The 19,630-nt window shown below is 35.9% G+C and overlaps 1 protein-coding gene across 1 annotated transcript in view; it reads left to right on the forward strand.

The window, feature by feature from the left end:
• Positions 1–19,630, forward strand: part of Oseg5 (intraflagellar transport protein Oseg5) — a 222,062-nt gene that overhangs the window by 41,313 nt on the left and 161,119 nt on the right. The window contains exon 5 of the mRNA XM_085488710.1: positions 1,030–1,167. Coding sequence (XP_085344836.1) covers positions 1,030–1,167 — 138 coding nt within the window. The remainder of the gene's footprint in view (positions 1–1,029; positions 1,168–19,630) is intronic.

Genomic DNA, 19,630 nt, shown 5'->3' on the forward strand with positions numbered 1-19,630 from the left:
TAACTTAGCGAGACGCTACCGCGTCTCCTGATCCTATAATTAGTTGACTACTGAATATACATAGTATATAATGCTCAATTTCTTGATTATTTCATACAATCCTTCTAATTCCTTTATATTATTATTTCAAAACTCTTCTGTTCATTTAATGAGGTTTGTAGAATCAGACTCTCTGTTCTTCTTTAAATTTAATTTATTTCAATCAAAATTAATATTGGACGCTAGTGGTGAAAATAAACTTGGCAAAATTGATTTTGACGTAACTAACAATTTTATTCAATACTTTCTCGACGTTTCGACCATTTGGTTGTGATCCTTATCAAGTGAGAATTCCATCAATTAAAATGAAATTAACGCAACATAAAACCGATCTTATTTAAAATTAATAGTTAAAAGAGGAACACGTCCCATCGCTATGATGTTTTGTCAATGACTGAATCTCATTTTAATTGATGGAATTCTCACTTGATAAGGACCACAACCAAATGGTCGAAACGTCGTGAAAATATTGAATAAAATTGCTAGTTACGTCAAAATCAATTTTGCCATGTTTAATTTATTTCATGTGATAATCATACTAAGTATTATATAATTTATATACTAAGTATTATATAATATATATAGGGCTCTTCACAGCAATACATTCTCTATCCTTGTTATTTACAATAAGAGCGATCTAGCCATATCATTTGTTATTATATAATTTGTCATCAGTGTGTTAATCCAGCGTTCGTGCACAGTGTAAAGTGATGACTGAATTATTACTCAAGTTTGTTCTTTGCACTGGTCGGCATGATCGAATCTAAGACTTTTATCATCATTTAATAGCCTAGAGAGGACTCGATACAGTGGTCGAAACGTAGCTAATAAATAAAATTTAACACCTTAAGCGAGTTGGTCGATTTAATATTAGTTAATCTTGATATATAGTTTGTATTTTATAATTTTATGATTTCAAATGTTATAATTTTATGTTACGATTTTATGTTATAATTTTATGATTTCAAGGTAACATATTTTTAAATGCAGGTATGGGATGCTAATGGAAATTTATTACATAGCAGTGGCATTGGTGATAGTCCTGTAACAGCAATTAGCTGGTGTCCTTCGAGTAATTATTTTGCTGTTGGATCCTACAATACAATCAAGCTCTGTGATAAAAATGGGGTAAGATTAATTATAATTTTAATTGTTAACGTGTTTATACTATATATAATATATGTATATACGAGGTGTGGCTATTTTAAACGGGATTGGTATAAAAAGCGTTTATTTATTTAAAACCTATAACAATTTAACTAGGATCCCTTTATTGAATGTAGTTATCAATATAAGTCCTATTCACACACTGCTACATTTGCGTCTTCCATTGTTCAAAACAATGGTGCAGCTGATCGACTATTAGGCTCTCCAGTAGGTTCTCCGTTTTTTCTTCATCTCCTGCACGAACTGAAAATGAGTTTCTTTAAATGCACTTTTAATTTTTGGGAAGAAATAAAAATCACAGGGCGCCAAATCAAGCAAATACGGAGAGTGTTAAAGCACGGGGATTCGTTTATCAGCCAAAAATTGCTTGATGGAAAGGGCGTTATGAGCTGGCGCATTATCTTGATGCAGAATCCACGCATTGTTTTTCCATAAATCTGGCCTTTTCTTTCTAATTCGTGCTCTGAGCTTGGTCAGTATCTCAATGTAATAATGTTAATTGACAGTTTGACCTTCAGGTACCCATTCAATCATGATTTCGGCAAAACAATAAAACAGTGTCTGATTCTAACAATGCGTAAGCGCAGCAGAACAAAAATAGTCTCATTCAATTTAGAAAACTTTAAAGTAATAAATTATCCTCATTTATTTACTCCGTGTAGCTTACCAACCATTTACAATTCCGTTTTTAAATAGCCACACCTCGTATATACAGGGTGTTCTATGACTCGAGATCCATGTATTTGTAACGTCCTTTTTTTATGCGGACAACGGGATAACTCAATCGGAGGGGTCGAAAAGGGACGATGAGACACTAGACGGTTGTTGAATCAAATTATGTAGTTTATTATGGTTTGTGTACAAATGTAGGTGTAAAGTGATGTATTAAGTGTACGAGAGTCAGTTTACTAAATATTTCGCGGGCGCGTATAATGATATTTTTCTCACTGCGTGCTTATAGCTTTCCTAAAGTCAAACTCGCGATGGACGTACATTAACATGATATGCATATATGTATAGGGTATTTCTAAAGTCCGACCTGGGCTTTTTATCTTAGAAACGGCTTTAGATATGAAAAAATGTTTCAGACAGAAGTTATAGAACTTAAAGGGAGACAGGTGATAAAAATATAGACTTAACCTTGAATGATCTATTGGTGGTCAAGTGAAGGTCATTGATGTTTGCTTAAATTGAACTCCATATTTTTGATTGCATATACTTGTAACCCTTGTCGAGACGTTTTCAAAACCTTACCTATTTGATTCTACTCGTAAGACGTTCCTAAAATATAAAATGCTTCAAAGTTGACATACTGTTGGTATTCGCATTACCCGATGCACACCACGAGGAGATTGCTGAGTGGCCTTAAAAAAGACCGATTGTGTGTGTTTCTTCAATTAGAATTTTTCTAATCTTACCTTAATATTTCTATGTACAGAATAAGACCAATTAATTGGTGTAAAGAAAACACATATTTGCTTTTAAAAAAAAATGTTGCAAATTACATACATAAATTTTAAAGCAACTGTGTTTTCTTCACATTGATTGATTGATCTCATTATTTCATGCATAAAAGTATTAAGGTATGATTACCAAAACCTGAATATTTTGCAAGATATTTTACATTTTGTCAAAAAACTATTAAATTCAAATTTTTATAATTTAAAAGATATTTAATAAAAAAATGTTTTATTATAGTGTTTTGAAAAGCTCTTGAGATATGCTACAAAAATATATAATAAAACATAGATTTGATTTAAAAAAATAAAATTGACCTTGAAATGACCTCTAAATTTGATCTCTAGATAAAAGTCAATGTTGCAATCATGTATCTTATTCTGAGTCCTACAACTTTTATATTTTTTCATAGGACCACTATTTTCGGAGATAATTGGCCGTTGCAGGACTTTTGAACTAGCCTATATATTTTTATTTATATATGTATAATATATTATATATACAATATATAATATATTATACTATATATATATATATATATATTCAATTCAATTCAATTCTTTATTCGTCCCCTAAGGGATTGAAGGCGCTTTTGAAGGAGCGTTCCCCAACCTTACAAACTCTTACAATCTTACTTATATCTACTCTTAACTCTACTCTTACATCTAATTTACAAATAACTTAATTCTACCTTAACCTACTTATCTACTACTTTAGAGAGAGAAAGAGCCGTCCCTACCTATCGCTTCGCTTCGGCTTCCGATTCCCCATACATTCTCTACCACCTCATTCATACCTCACTCATTCTCCTCCTCATACTTCCTTCCTCGTTTTCCCCTCCTTCCCTCCTTTCTTCCGTTCTCCCCTCTTCCCTCTTTTTCTCTATTTCTCTCATCCATCCTTCCCCTTCTCCTCCTTCCTGCAGTATTTCCTTCATTCTTTCCCACCAGTTTCCCTTCCCCCCTTCTCCCCCACATTCTCCTATCACATGCTCCCATGTTTCATCTTCTATCCCGCATAACCTACACCTTCTTTTCCCCTCTTCTTCCCAGTATCTCGCCCCTCTCATCTCATTGTATATATATATATATATATATATATATATACATGTTGTTATATCCTTAAAAGATATAACTATTAAGATATAACTACTTATATTACATCCGTTTGACGACGGGCACTGACCGCGTAAAAACGCATACGCTGCGAGATACACGCGGAACCGAAATTGTCCAATGTGCAAGCAAAGCAGAAGGACTTTGAATTTACTTCGCTTGCACCTAGGTTCTTGACCGAGGGGGTCCGTTGCCAGGCATCCCTTCCGATTAAAGAGCCTCTAAAAAGCGACACTATAAAAACCAAGCAGGAGACGCGCCCGGGAGTCGCTCTCAAGTCGCTAATAAAGAGTAACCGTGCGAACCGCGTAACACCAATATCGCCGAAGACACAGAGTCACACGCGTAGTTTGCAAATTGAATAAAGATATACGTATAGTCACTATCGCAAGACTAAGTTAGTAGCTTACCCTAAGAAGGTGTAATATTGCCAAAATAACCCAACGACAAATGTTCAAATGAATAAAAATCGTTTAATAAAAAGTGAAAGTGCAAGTGATTATATAAGTTAACCCCGAGTTTGTTCCTATTGCCCCGGATTCCCATTCAAATTTGGCGCGACCCTTTGTGCCTTATCCAAAGTACACAACAAAATTGGTGGCAGCGGTGGGATCGCGCCGAAGGACCGCCAGGAGTTACTTGGAAGAAGACTTAAAAAATACAGCAGTATTAGTAATCAGGCACGTCAAAAATAATAATCGACGGAAAGCGAACAACACAGAAGGCAGCATTATAGACCTGTAACATATACACACATATAAGGAAATAGGCACGTCAGCTAGATAAAACAGCCGACGTATAAGCAGCAGCGTGCCGTACGTGCAAAATTATACACACACGGACAACACATCAGCAGACGTGAAGTAGGCCACCACCTAAGGACGCGACCTACGACAACACGGACAACGCATCGCACCGTGCAGCGACCTGCAGGATTACCTTACAACGCCGGTCCGCCAGCCGTATCAACACCGCCAAGCGATGACTTGCAACGTCAGCGAGCGAGCAATAAGCATGCTAGCCGTAGTAATGTAAGTCAGAACAAAAATTTATATATATATATATATATACACTTGCGTGAATGTCGGAGGAAAGCAAAACACCCCGACAAGCGATAGCGAATAAATCGTAGTTACATAGCGACTCAGCTAAACGATCCATAAAATCATTGCCGTTAACTTTAGAAAACCTTGGAAAAGTACGAATAAAATTAGAAGCACATTATTCGGGTGAGAGCGACTCAGAATTATTTACTCACAAGAAAACCGAACGCGAATTTCCGTTTGATACTTTCGACAAAAGTTTATTTGCAAAAGGAAAAATCGACGCCAATATAAAAATAAAAAAATAAATCAAGTACGCATAAGTCGAACTCTTAGTAACATATTGCAACGCGGAGAATTCTCGCTTACATCCTACGATAGCAGCATCTTTGATCCTAACGACAACCAGGATGACATGTCGCAAACACCGCCAAAAGGTGCCGTGAATATATCCGAGGATGCTGTTGATCGTGAAATCAACCGCCTTCGTGGTACTGTAGCATGTGACCATGAACAATTCGTAGTAGTCGACGTGCATAGATCATCCGATAATCGCGAGGTAGATGCCGATAGTCCACTATTGTGAAAGCTAATCCAGAGTATGCGCGAAATACGAACAGACGTGCGTGCGGAAATAGATGCAATGCGCGAGGAAATGCGCAAATTACGCACGTCATTACCTCGCGGAGAGGAATCGGACGACAGTCGTCAAGAATCCCACAGGCATACATGCAACCGAAATATGATCCCGCATCACGATAACCAAAGACGTTCTCGCGAACACTTTCGCGACAAGGACGCAATCGTAAGATACGATAGTCGGCAGGATATATGCAAGAACATACACGACCGAGACACGGATCAGCGTCAATATGATAGACGCAACTACCACGACCACTCTAGCGAACTAGACGTAGGATATCAACAAAATAGCCGCGGACGCACCCGCGATCGAGACTTGGAAGACCGACACGACAACCGAAGTAATTACCATTTCTATTCCCGCGAACGTTCCCGCGACCAGGAGTCAGACGACAATAACGAGCTTCGGGTGACATACGGACAAAGCGCACAAGACATACGAAACCGCCGGAATAATAACCAAAGAAATATGTCACTCAAGGCAGCCCTGTCAATGATACCGGAATTTGATGGAACAACACAAAGTAGCTTACAAGAATTTCTAAATTCCTGCACATACGCGCTTCGGAACATACACCCCGAAAACGAAGAATCGTTAATTCAGAGAATACTATTTACAAAATTGCGGGGAAAAATAATGAAAACTCTGGAAATGCGCGACATTCAAACCTTCGAGGAACTACAGAAACAACTAGAAAATTCGTATCAAAGCGGCCAGAGTACCGCGGCGCTCCAGGTAGCTCACTCAAACAGAAAGCAAGTAAATCAAAAAATTTTGGCTAACGCGTCGACGACCTTGCATTAAAATTATATGACTCAATGATTGAGGGAGAAACCCGCTCAAGTTCATATAAACGCGCGATGTTGGAAACTATTCAACGCCAGGCGTTATTGAATTTCCAATTTGGCCTACGCGACGACTTACAAATACTCGTACGGTCACAACGGTACACCACTCCAGCAGACGCGGTAGCTGGCGCAACAGAAAAGGAAAAACTGTTAGCTAATCCAGCGCGAACAAAAAATTTTTCGCGGGAAAAATCCGAATGGCCTCGAAAGGAAACGACAGCCACATGCTATAAGTGCGGAAATCCAGGACACATCGGACGCGACTGTCGTAGTAACAAATATGCACTTCCAAAACCGGAAGAGTCAGATCGCGTAACGACAGTAGAAAAATTTTGCAATTACTGCAAAAAACGCGGACACAACCGTGAAGAATGCCGAAGTTTAAATAGGTCAAAAACAAACGCTGCGGAAAAGACGAAAAAACAACGCGAAAATAACACAGATAGAATCGGAAGACGACCGAATAAAGAGTAGGTCACGAAAAAACGAATCCAAGGACAAACGCGATAGTAACGAGGGAGACTCGGAAGGAGAGACTCCGGTATGTGCAATCGAGTATCGCGTATCACACATACGACCAACACTACAAGAGACCGCAGGTTTAGATCTAATTACACTACCGATACGCGAAGCTCAGAATAGCACAGTTAAAATGCTATTCGAGTCAGGGGCCACTATTTCATTAATAAAACTTAAATATTTAAAAAACAATGTACTAATTTATAAAGGAAAAATAACACTCATTGGCATTACGGGACACAAAACGCGGACAATAGGAAAGACACATGCATCAATTGACATAGGCAATCGGAAAATAAAGCACACAATCTACGTCGTCAAAGACGATTTTCCCATGGAATACGAAGGAATTCTCGGGATAAATTTTTTGCGGAAACAGGGAGTTGACTGCAATTTCAAAAAACGCGAACTCACTATAAGAGACGCCGTGTTAAACAACCGGAGAACTACGTGTGCCCAATTAGCGTCATAAATACAACTGACGAAATTGTCGAATTACGAACATCATTAATAACCATAGATGAAATAGATGGGGAAACAATTCGTGAAATAAACTTCATACAAACAAAAATCCCAAAATATTCGAGCAAAAAGAATTGGAAAATATGACAACTATTACGAGCCTCTCAACTCGGAAGAACGACAAGCTATTCACAGAATATGCAAGGAATACTGCGACTTATTTCTTTTAAATGGAGAACCACTGAGCTGCACCGCGACCGTAGAGCATGAGATAGCCACGCGTGTTAACTCAGCACCGGTCAACGTATGACCGTACCGCCTGCCGGAGAAGCATAAGGCGGAAATAAATAAACAGGTTAAAGAGATGCTAGATGCCGATATTATCAAATCAAGCGTAAGTCAATGGAACGCTCCGCTATTAATAGTGCCAAAAAAAGCTGACGTATCCGAAAAACCGAGACTCAGCGTAGTTGTAGACTTCCGAAAGGTAAATGACCTTACGATAGGCGACTCGTACCCGATACCAAATATCACGGACATTTTGGATCAACTGGGAAACGCCAAGTATTTCACCACTCTGGATCTGGCATCAGGATACCATTAGATATCAATGGTGGAGCAAGATAGAAGCAAGACAGCCTTTTCAGCCCCCTACGGACATTACGAATTTAATCGGATGTCATTTAGATTGAAAAACGCACCCGCAATCTTTCAACGGCTAATGAATTCAGTCTTGACCAGAATTCAAGGGTCTCGTATATCTTGACGACATCGTCATATACGGATCAAACTTAGAAGATCATAATAAAAGACTTGTGGAAGTCTTGCAGAGATTACGAGAACACAATCTGAAGCTGCTAGATAAATGCGAATTTCTGCGGAAAGAGGTAATATATCTAGGACACATTATCTCTGCAGACGGGATATTACCTAACGCATCAAAATTAACTGCAATAAAGGATTTTCCGACGCCGAAAAAAGTAAAGGACGTCCAGTCATTTGGATTAGCCGCATATTATCGCAAATTCATACAAGACTTGTCAAAAATCGCAAAGCCTTTAACATAATTAACAAAGAAAAACGAAACCTTTGCGTGGAATAACGAACAGCAGATAGCGTTCGACATGTTAAAAGAAAAATTAACGACGGCACCTGTATTACAATATCCGGATTTCCATAAGAAATTCAACGTAACCACGGACGCTTCCGACTACGCAATCGGAGCCGTGCTCTCTCAGAGCCCGATAGGTAATGACCGTCCAATTGCATACGCAAGCAGAATATTATCGCGCGCGGAACAAAATTATAACACGACCGAGAAAGAACTACTTGCAATCGTGTGGACCGTGAAACATTTAGACCACATATCTATGGAACAAAATTCAAAATTATTACGGATCACAAACCGTTGATATGGCTCTTCAGCGTAAATGAACCCAGTTCAAGATGAATCCGTTGGAGATTAAAATTAAAAGAATATGATTACGAAATCATACATAAGGCCGGACGAGCGAACGCAAACGCTGACGCACTAAGTTGAAACGTAACAAGAGATGCCAGCAAAGAAGAAAGAGAAGAAGAGATCCTTAGGATAGAAAAGGAGAAAGAAAAAAAAGAATTTGCCAACGAAAAAGTATACAATCGCGAAAGAATTCGTAACAAAAATAATTCTCAAACACGGAATTCCATATAAAATTCTGATAGATCAGGGAACAAATTTTTTACACGAAATTTTTAAAAATACTTGCAAATTACTAAAAATCGAAAAGCTGTAAACAACCGCATATTATCTGGAAACGAATGGAGCGCTAAAACGATCACATAAAACATTAACCGAATACATTCGACATTATATCGACGCTGATCAGACGGACTGGGACGAATGGACACCGTATGCAATATTTGCATATAATACAACCCCGCATACAGCAACGGGTTATACGCCTTTCGAATTAATATACGGTCATCAAGCAAATTTATCAACAGCATTAACTAAACCGCCGAAAATGACCTATAACTACGATGATATACGCCCAGGAATTCAGGGAAAAGTTGAGAGCCACTCAACAGATCGCGAAAGATCGCGTCCAGGAAGAAAAAATCAAAGCTAAAAAGTATTATGATAAAAACGCGAAGGAACAAAATTTAAAGTTGGCAAAAAAGTGCTGATGTACGATGAGACGCTACGATAAGGACGATCTAAGAAACTTGACGCCTTGTAGACAGGACCATATACGATAATCGAAAAGAACTCCGACGTCAATTATACGATAAAAAAGGGAAGATGGACGATAAGAATACATACAAACAAGCTAAAATAATTTATAGACAATTAAGAAAAATACATACCTCGAGGCGGCTAGATCACGGCACCGGAAAACCAGCCCCAGCATGGCATCCAAAAAGGCACAAACACCGACGCACCGGAAAAACCACCTCGCTTGTGCCATGAATAAACGACCGTTGGGGAGCATTTCCGAAAATAACATGGGGTAGAACCATCTACCCTCATATGGCCAGTCGAGCTTGTCAGCCAGGCGAGGCGTAGCCGGGGGCACATCAGCAGGTGTAAACAAGCCTCCATAGGTAAAATCCTCTACCGGGCCATTCGGGAAAGAGTAAATAATACGTGCATTCCGGTTTGGTAGATTGTAACAAACCATGTTGTAAAAAACCACACTTAATCAAAGATGGCAAAAGACAGACTAAAAAGATCTCCACGGAGAATATCTCGGGGGACAAAAAATTATTTCACTGCACAGAAATATGCATCCACATAAAGATAAAGTAGTAAGAAGAATTATATATATTATTACAGGATACTCATATTCAATGCCAACGCAGCTAATAAAGCAGTCGGGTCAAAAATCATCATATGAACTGGTAGAATTCACCGATAGCCCAGGAATATTTTTCGAAAAAGTAGGCCGATTACACTACTCCACAAAAAAATGGAAACTAGCAATAAGATTAGATATAACTACAATAAACCGCAGACACGAACAAATAAAAGAATACTTACGAAAAACGGAAAAAATGTGCGAAACAATGAACTTACAAAACATATATCATAAACAAACTTGTATTAATTTGGACGAACTCGCGAAAAGAGAATTAACGTACCTACAAAACATTAAGATGCAAATAACTACCCTATACAAACTCCCGACTAACAGACTCAGAGGACTGATAGACGGAATAGGTACCCTAGCAAAAACACTATTCGGAATAATGGACGCAAACGACGAGAAACATATAAACAAACAACTATACGTATTACAAACTCAACAACAAATTGTAAAACATGTAATGACTAAACAAATAAAAATAATAAACAATACGGTAGCCCACCTCGAGAACATAGAAAAAATACTCGATCAAAATGAAAATTTATTAAAACAACGAGTAACCAAATACGTGGAGTTGGGAAAAAATAATTGAACATTTTATTATAATAATAACAATTATGACAGATTTAAGGCGCGACGTAGAAAATATCGCGAAATATCTCTCATATCTACAAAAAGGCATACTACATCCAAAACTAATACCGATCGATAATATTGTCGCGCATTTGAAAGAGGTAACATTGCAATTACCACTAGAAATATATGTCCCGTTCAAAATACAGACGGAAGAGTGGCTAGCAATAGAAAAAAATACAGAAATAATCGCCTATTGCGATAAAACAAAGGTATTCACTATTTTAAGTTTCCCTTTAATCGAGCAATCCACGACATAATAAATGCGATTAAATTCCCCGCACCTTCTTATAAAAATGTATACAATTATATAGACATCAATAATAAAATAATTAGGGTAGATAAGGAAAAATTAACATATCTAATACTAACACAATACAAATTGAAAAAATGCAAAAAATTTAACACACACTACATATGCGGAAAGAGCATGCCAGTACATCGCATAAATTCAAACGCGCCATGTGAAGTATTAATGTACTTACCTTTTTTAAAAAAAGGTAAAAAAAGGCGACAGGTTTACGTGCTTATGTGAAAAAGTGTTATACAAAATAACAGTATTTTTAAATTACTATAAAAAAACTGCTCTAAAAAATAATGTTATTTTAATTTTATACAATATATTTTTATTGTACAAAATAATTAAATATTAAAAAAAAAATGATATCAAAAATTGCGACAAATAAAAACCTTTATATAAATATAAATTTAACATATATAAGATAGGCAATAAGAGCCAAATCGCGGATGACAGTGCGTTATTCTAAACGAAACTAAATTTTTTCGTTAGAATTAAATACCTGTGCACAAGGCACCAAATTTTTACTTGGACACGGCCAAGATATAAAATTGGAATAATCTCTACAAGAGATTTTTAATTCCATGTATCCCCTATTCCCCCTAAAGAAATAAAGTGCGAGAGAAAAATATAGATCCGAAAGTCGCAGAATCGGGAATCGAACCCGAGACCTTTCGCTTGCCGGGCGACTGCTCTTCCAACTGAGCTATTCAGATCCTTTCGATTCTATACTTTTCTCTGTTATATATATTAATGTTGGTAAATAAACGCCTTTAAGCCAGCGTGTATAAATTAAGAGTTTAACTAGGCTCTGTAATATATAAATATAAATTTAACATATATAAGATAGGCAATAAGAGCCAAATCGCGGATGACAGTGCGTTATTCTAAACGAAACTAAATTTTTTCGTTAGAATTAAATACCTGTGCACAAGGCACCAAATTTTTACTTGGACACGGCCAAGATATAAAATTGGAATAATCTCTACAAGAGATTTTTAATTCCATGTATCCCCTATTCCCCCTAAAGAAATAAAGTGCGAGAGAAAAATATACATCCGAAAGTCGCAGAATCGGGAATCGAATTCTTTAGGGGGAATAGGGGATACATGGAATTAAAAATCTCTTGTAGAGATTATTCCAATTTTATATCTTGGCCGTGTCCAAGTAAAAATTTGGTGCCTTGTGCACAGGTATTTAATTCTAACGAAAAAATTTAGTTTCGTTTAGAATAACGCACTGTCATCCGCGATTTGGCTCTTATTGCCTATCTTATATATGTTAAATTTATATTTATATATTACAGAGCCTAGTTAAACTCTTAATTTATACACGCTGGCTTAAAGGCGTTTATTTACCAACATTAATATATATAACAGAGAAAAGTATAGAATCGAAAGGATCTGAATAGCTCAGTTGGAAGAGCAGTCGCCCGGCAAGCGAAAGGTCTCGGGTTCGATTCCCGATTCTGCGACTTTCGGATCTATATTTTTCTCTCGCACTTTATTTCTTTAGGGGGAATAGGGGATACATGGAATTAAAAATCTCTTGTAGAGATTATTCCAATTTTATATCTTGGCCGTGTCCAAGTAAAAATTTGGTGCCTTGTGCACAGGTATTTAATTCTAACGAAAAAATTTAGTTTCGTTTAGAATAACGCACTGTCATCCGCGATTTGGCTCTTATTGCCTATCTTATATATGTTAAATTTATATTTATATATTACAGAGCCTAGTTAAACTCTTAAAAACCTTTATACTATAAAATCTTTTATTATAATTATTTTATTAAATAATTTTTTTTATAGAAATATTTTACAAACAACAATTAATTAAACATATGACTCATATATTGTAACGCAGCAAATTATATAAAAAGATCAAATGTGACGACCGATTTATGATTGACAATAATATCTTATTTGGATTAAAGAGTATGATAGAAAATATATATCTCATTTGATATTATTGTCAACCATATAATCACTCGATATATTTGGTCTTTAGAAATATTTTAACTAAAAAAAATAAAAAAATTTTTCTATTTTTTTTGGTTAAAATATTTCTAAAGACCAAATATAACGAGTTATTATATGGTTGACAATAATATCAAATGAGATATATTTTCTATCATACTCTTTAATCCAAATAAGATATTATTGTCAATCATAAATCGTTGGTCACATTTGATCTTTTTATATAATTTGCTGCGTTACAATATATGAGTCATATGTTTAATTAATTGTTGTTTGTAAAATATTTCTATGAAAAAAATTATTTAATAAAATAATCATAATAAAAGATTTTATATAATAGTATAAAGATTTTTATTTGTTGCAATTTTTGATATCATTTTTTTTTAATATTTAATCATTTTGTACAATAGAAATATATTGTTTGAAATTAAAATAACATTATTTTTTAGAGCAGTTTTTTTATAGTAATTTAAAAACACTGTTTTTTTGTATAACACTTTTTCACATAAGCACGTAAACTTGTCGCCTTTTTTTACCTTTTTTTAAAAAAGGTAAGTTTTTTAATGGACATCATTCTTTTTTGTAGTATATATTTATCTCTCCCCTCCCTCTCTATCATACATACATTTAAATTCTGGAGTAACACAAGTTATAGATAGATAGATAGATAGATAGATAGATAGAAAGAGACAGAGAGAGGGAGAGAGAGAAAAAAAGAGAGGGAGAGGGGGAAGGAAGGGTAGGAGGGAGGGAGAAAGGATGAAAAGAAAAGAGGGAGGGAGGGAAAAAAGGAGGGAGAGAGGCGGGAGAGATAGAGGGAGAGAGAAAGAGGGAAAGAATGAGAAAGGGAGGAAGGGAGAGAGGGAGAGAGAGAAAGACAGAAAGAGGGAAAGGAAAGAGGGAGGGGGCAAAAGGGGGAATAGGAGGGAGGAAGGGAGAGAAAGAGAGGGGGGAGAGAAAGGAGAGTGGAAAAAGGGGAGAGAGGGAGAGGGAGGGAAAGAGGGTGGGAGGGAGAGGGAGAGGGGGAGAGAGTGAGAGAAGGAGAGGGGAAGGGGGAACGGGAAGGGAGGGGTGAGAAAGGGAAAGGGGGAGAGAGAGGGGGGGGCTAATGTACATATCGATAATTTTTACTAGTTATTTTGCGAATTGTTTTTATTAAACCAAATACAAAAATAAATATTTAAAAAATTGAAATTATGTTTTTGAATGTATATATTTATTAATATAATTAACACGAATGTTACATGTAAAGTATACATTAATTGTAATTTCTTACTTATATATGTAACTTTTGTATTATATTATATGTTACATTGTAGTTGTATTGTTATTACATTTCAGATATCACTGTAACTCATCGATAAATATTGTAGGATATTGAAAATAATCTTTGGATAAGTTATTGTGTTATCTGGAATATAATTATTATAATATAACTACAATGTAACATATGTTATATTACAAAATATTACTTTTACGAGTGGGAAATTGCAGCTAATATGTACTTAATATGTAACATTTACGTTAGAGACATAGCAGTTATGTTATATAGCAGCTATATAGATAAATGTAATTATATTATAATAAATATGTAATTATATTATAAAAGAAATTATATTATAATAAATGTAATTATATATCAATATACACATTAGTATATATCAATAATATACACTCTTTCTCTCTTTCTCTCTCTCTCTCTCTCTCTCTTTCCTTCTCTCTCCCCTCCCTCTATAAAAGTATTTTTTTCTGAATTTATCAGCCAAATTTATATTTTCTCTTGGTCGTTTAATTACAACTAATATGTACTTAATATGTAACATGACATTGTAGGGAATAATATAACCTACATACATGTTACATGTCATCAAACCTGACACACAACCTAACATCATGGATCATGGAACGACATTAATACAATCTAGCGTTGACTGCTCGAACAGTGCATTTTCGCACACATGCGCATTGACAAAGTCGACGACGATGACCAAAATTTTTAATTTTATTATAAAGTCAAACTTTACATCGTAATATCTCTGCATATATAATACGTAGAGCAAAAGTAAAGACAGTTTTCTAATACAATTTAAACTCAAGCTATCGATTAAGTCTATCGAGAATACGATCAGTTCAATCCTTCTATGAGATCTGATAATATAAGATGCTGTCAAAAGTCCGACTTGCGTAAAGATACACGGAAGTATCTCGCTACGGTTTTGTGACTTGTCGCGAGACACTACCGTGTCTCTTGATACACAAGCGAAATATCGTTATCACTGCGAAATAAGATTTTACACCTCAACTCAGATGGCATGGATCGCATTACAACAATCTCAAACATGGTTGTATTCAACCGCGACAAAACAAACAATCACTATACAATGCGATAGTCAGCCCGAAAAAAGAAGAATAATAAAGAATACAGGTAAAATCACCATAAGAGGAGAATATAAATTGACAACGACGGACATGACAATACAAACAGAAGGAATAGACGAAGAAGAAATAGAGACTTATCTACCCTAAACTAATATAACAATACTTCTAGACGACAACATGACAACATACTAACAAGACACATTAGAAAGCACCTTACAACACCGCGGAGAATTAATAAAACTAAAAACTAAAATAAAAAATTTAGACAATAGCTTATCTAAAAATGAGGAAAACTTTTATACCCAAAAAACAGTTTATATATTCAATGGTATCTAGCGGAATAATAATAATAATAATAATAATAACATTAATTATAATATTTATCGTAGTTTGGAAAATAAGAAATAAAAAAGACAAGAAAAGAAGACCGAGAATCACGATACTTGACGATGACTGAAATTTACCTAAATCTATAGTTAACTGAAAAGAAGCAATAGCACACGTTTTTAGAAAATAATAAACGATTATAATTATATTGTAAACGGGTACAAAACATTTGTAAATTTTAGTTTTAAGCGAAAAAATACGTACCTTCGTTTATTTTATTTAACGGGAGAGGGATGTTATATCCCTAAAAGATATAACTATTAAGATATAACTACTCATATCACATCCGCTTGACGACGGGCACTGACCGCGTAAAAACGCATATGCTGCGAGATACACGCGAAACTGAAATTGCCCAACGTGCAAGCAAAGCAGAAGGACTTTGAATTTACTTTGCTTGCACTAGGTTCTTGACCAAGAGGGTCCGTTGCCAGGCACCTCTTCCGATCAAGGAACTTCCAAAAAGCGACACTATAAAAATCGAGCAGGAGACGCGCCCAGGAGTCGCTCTCAAGTCGCTAATGAAGAGTAACCGTGCAAACCGCGTAACACTAATACCGCCGGAGACGCAGAGTCACACGCGTAGTTCGCGAATTGAATAAAGATATACGTATAGTCACTATCGCGAGACTAAGTTAGTAGCTTACTCTAAGAAGATGTAATAATGTCAAAATAATCTGACGACAAGTGTTTAAATAAATAAAAATCGTTTAATAAAAAGTGAAAGAGCAAGTGATTATACAAGTTAACCCCGAGCCTCCTGTCGCCCCAGATTCCCATCCAAATTTGGCGCGACCCCTTGTGCCTTACCTGAGGCACACAACAATGTGTATATTGATTAAATTTGTCCACCCTGTATTATGTATATATGTATATATATATATGTATATATATGTATATATATGTATATATATGTATATATATGTATATATATGTATATATATATTTAATCAATATACATATGTATATGTATAGGATGAGTCACACAAATGTATGTTTTAAAAATATAATTATATATATATATATATATTTACAAAAAGTCGTAATAAAATATTATCTTCTCAAAAATTATGTTTATAGCCAAAATAATTTTTTGCAAAAATTAATCATCAAAAATATTTTCTCAAAAATTATATTTATAAATTATATTTTATTTTTGTTAATAATACTAGAAAAAATTAAAATATTAGCATCAAAAAGTAGTGAAATCAAAAGGTTGCATTAAGTAAATGACAACATAATATATAATATTTAGATGAATTTCCTATAATGATACAAATATATAATTATTGAGCTGGTTGAAGTTTGGAACGTTCCGGAAGCGATTTTTTAAAAATAATTTGTTCCATTTTTCCTTTGGCATAGAGAAGCTTCTGAACGTCAGAAATAAAATAGAAAAAGAATCGAACCGATACATTCTTTGGAAGACACCCTTATGCTCAAAAAACTTACCCTCGACAACTTAAAAATATTATTTCTTCTTTAAAAACTATTTGTTCAATTTTTCCTTTGGCATAGAGAAGTTTCTGAACGTCAGAAACAAAATAGAAAAAGAATCGAACCGATACACCCTTCGAAAAACACCCTTATCCTCAAAAAACTTATCCTTGACAACTTAAAAATATTATTTCTTCTTTAAAAACAATTTGTTCCATTTTTCCTTTGGCATAGAGAAGCTTTTAAACGTCAAAAACAAAATAGAAAAAGAATCAAACCGATACACCCTTCGGAAGACACCCTTATCCTTAAAAAACTTACCCTCGACAAATTAAAAATATTATTTCTTCCTTAAAAACGATTTGTTCCATTTTTCCTCTGGCATTTCTATGCCAAATGAAGACAAACATTACATATAACATTTTGTTTAAACTATCGTAAAATTTTAAAGTATTAGCATAGAACAACAAAAGGTTGCATTAAAAAGTTGAAATCTCTGGCTTCTCAATGATTCTTCATTAAATTCTGTACAATAATTCGTTAAAAAATTATGACATATTTGCGCGCGTGTAACGCTTCAATCCACATAACGTCCGTCAGCACGCTCCGTGAATACATTGCGTACGTCTTGCAAAATTATTTACATAAAAAGTATTACTTGTATAAAAGACTTATAGATAACATTTTTTATGCAAAATTATACATTCTTTAATTTTGCACTTTTGTGTTCTGTTTTGTTTTTCCGGTAAAATGATATTCGGATATTCAACTAGATATTTGCAAAAGACAAAATTTGAGTCTTAACTGTTTAATTTTTTTTCTTAATAGCCACTATATAATAATGGTAATTTTTTCCACTACAATCTTATGCAAAAACGAACGTTTGCACTAAAATTCAGCTTCTTAACATTTTATCCGAGATCAAATCCTAAAGTGACTGTAATATTATTAAATATAAAACAGAAAGACAGAGATGCGAGGGAGAGAGATAGGGAGAAGGAGAGAGAGCAAGTAAAGACGAGGGAGAGAGCAAGAGAGAACAAGAAAAAACAAAAGAAAGCGGGAAAAATCGAGAGAGAACGAGAGAAATCGAGAGAGAACAAGAAAGAGAAAACAAGAGAAGGCGAGAGACAGCGAGAGAAAGCAAGAGAGAGATTAAGAAAGACCGAGAGAGAGCGAGAGAGGACAAGAGAAGACAAGAGGGAGAGAGAGAGCGAGAAAAAGTAAGAGAGAGCGGGAGCAGAGAGCGGGAGACAGCGAGAGAAAACAAAGGAGAGCGAGAGAGAGCAAGAGAAAGCGAAAGAGAGAGCGAGAGAAAGCGAGAAAGAGCGGGAGAGAGCGAAAAAGAGCGAGAAAGAGTAAAAAAGAGTAAAAAAGAGCGGAAGAGAGCAAGAGAGCAAGAGAGGGTGGCAAAGAGCAAGAAAAAGCGGGAGAGATCTAGAGAGAACGAGAGAGAGCGAGAGAGGGTGACAGAAAGCGAGAGAGAGCGGAAGAGAGCAAAAAAGAGCGAGAAAGTGCGAGAGAGAGTGGGAGAGAGCGAGAGAGAACGAAAAAAAGTGAGAAAGAGCGAGAAAGAGCGAGAGAGAGCTAGAGAGAGCGAGAAAGAGCGAAAAAAGCAAAAGAAAGAGAGAGAAAAGGAGAGAGAGAGAGAGAGGGAGAGGGAAAGAGAGAGGGGAGAGAGAAGAGGGGGGTGGAGGAGAGAAGAGGAAGGGAAGAGAGAGGAGAAGAAGAGGGGAGAGAGGAGAGAGAGAGGAGAAGAAGAGAGAGAGAGAGAAGAGAGAAGAGAGAGATGAGAACAGGAGAGAAACGAGAGAGAGAGAAGAGAGAGAGAGAGAAAGAGAGAGAGAGAGCAGGAGAGAACGAGAGAGAGAGGAGAAGAGAGAGAGAGAGAGAGAGAGAGAGAGAGAGCAGGAGAGAACGAGAGAGAGCGAGAGAGAGCAAAAAAGGGCGAGTAAGGGCGACAGAAAGCGAGAGAGCGAGAGCGGAAGAGAGCGAAAGAAAGCGAGAGAAAACGAGAGAGAGCGAGAGAGGATGAGAGAAAGCGAAAGAAAGCGAGAGAAGGCGAGGAAGAATGAGAGAAAAAAAGAATGAGGGAGGAGGAGAGAGACGAAAGAGAGCGCGAGAGAACGAGAGAGAGAGCGAGAATTTATTTTTTGTTTGATGGCTTAAAAAGTTAAGCAGCAGTGAAAATGTCACTATATTGTGATGGGGACCGCAGATAAGGTAAAGCAGCTGCGGACAAAATCACTTTTTTGGGATGGGTGACCGCGGTTAAGTACGACGCCGTAGTCAGACAAAAAAGTGGCACATTTTCGACCAAAAAATAACTAAAAAAATTCATATCTCCGCAACCAATAGAACTATCAAGTTTGTTAAGG

Source organism: Nylanderia fulva, unplaced genomic scaffold (genome assembly GCF_048542155.1).
Source record: "Nylanderia fulva isolate GAGA-0341 unplaced genomic scaffold, ASM4854215v1 Scaffold70, whole genome shotgun sequence".
NCBI lineage: Eukaryota > Metazoa > Arthropoda > Insecta > Hymenoptera > Formicidae > Nylanderia > Nylanderia fulva.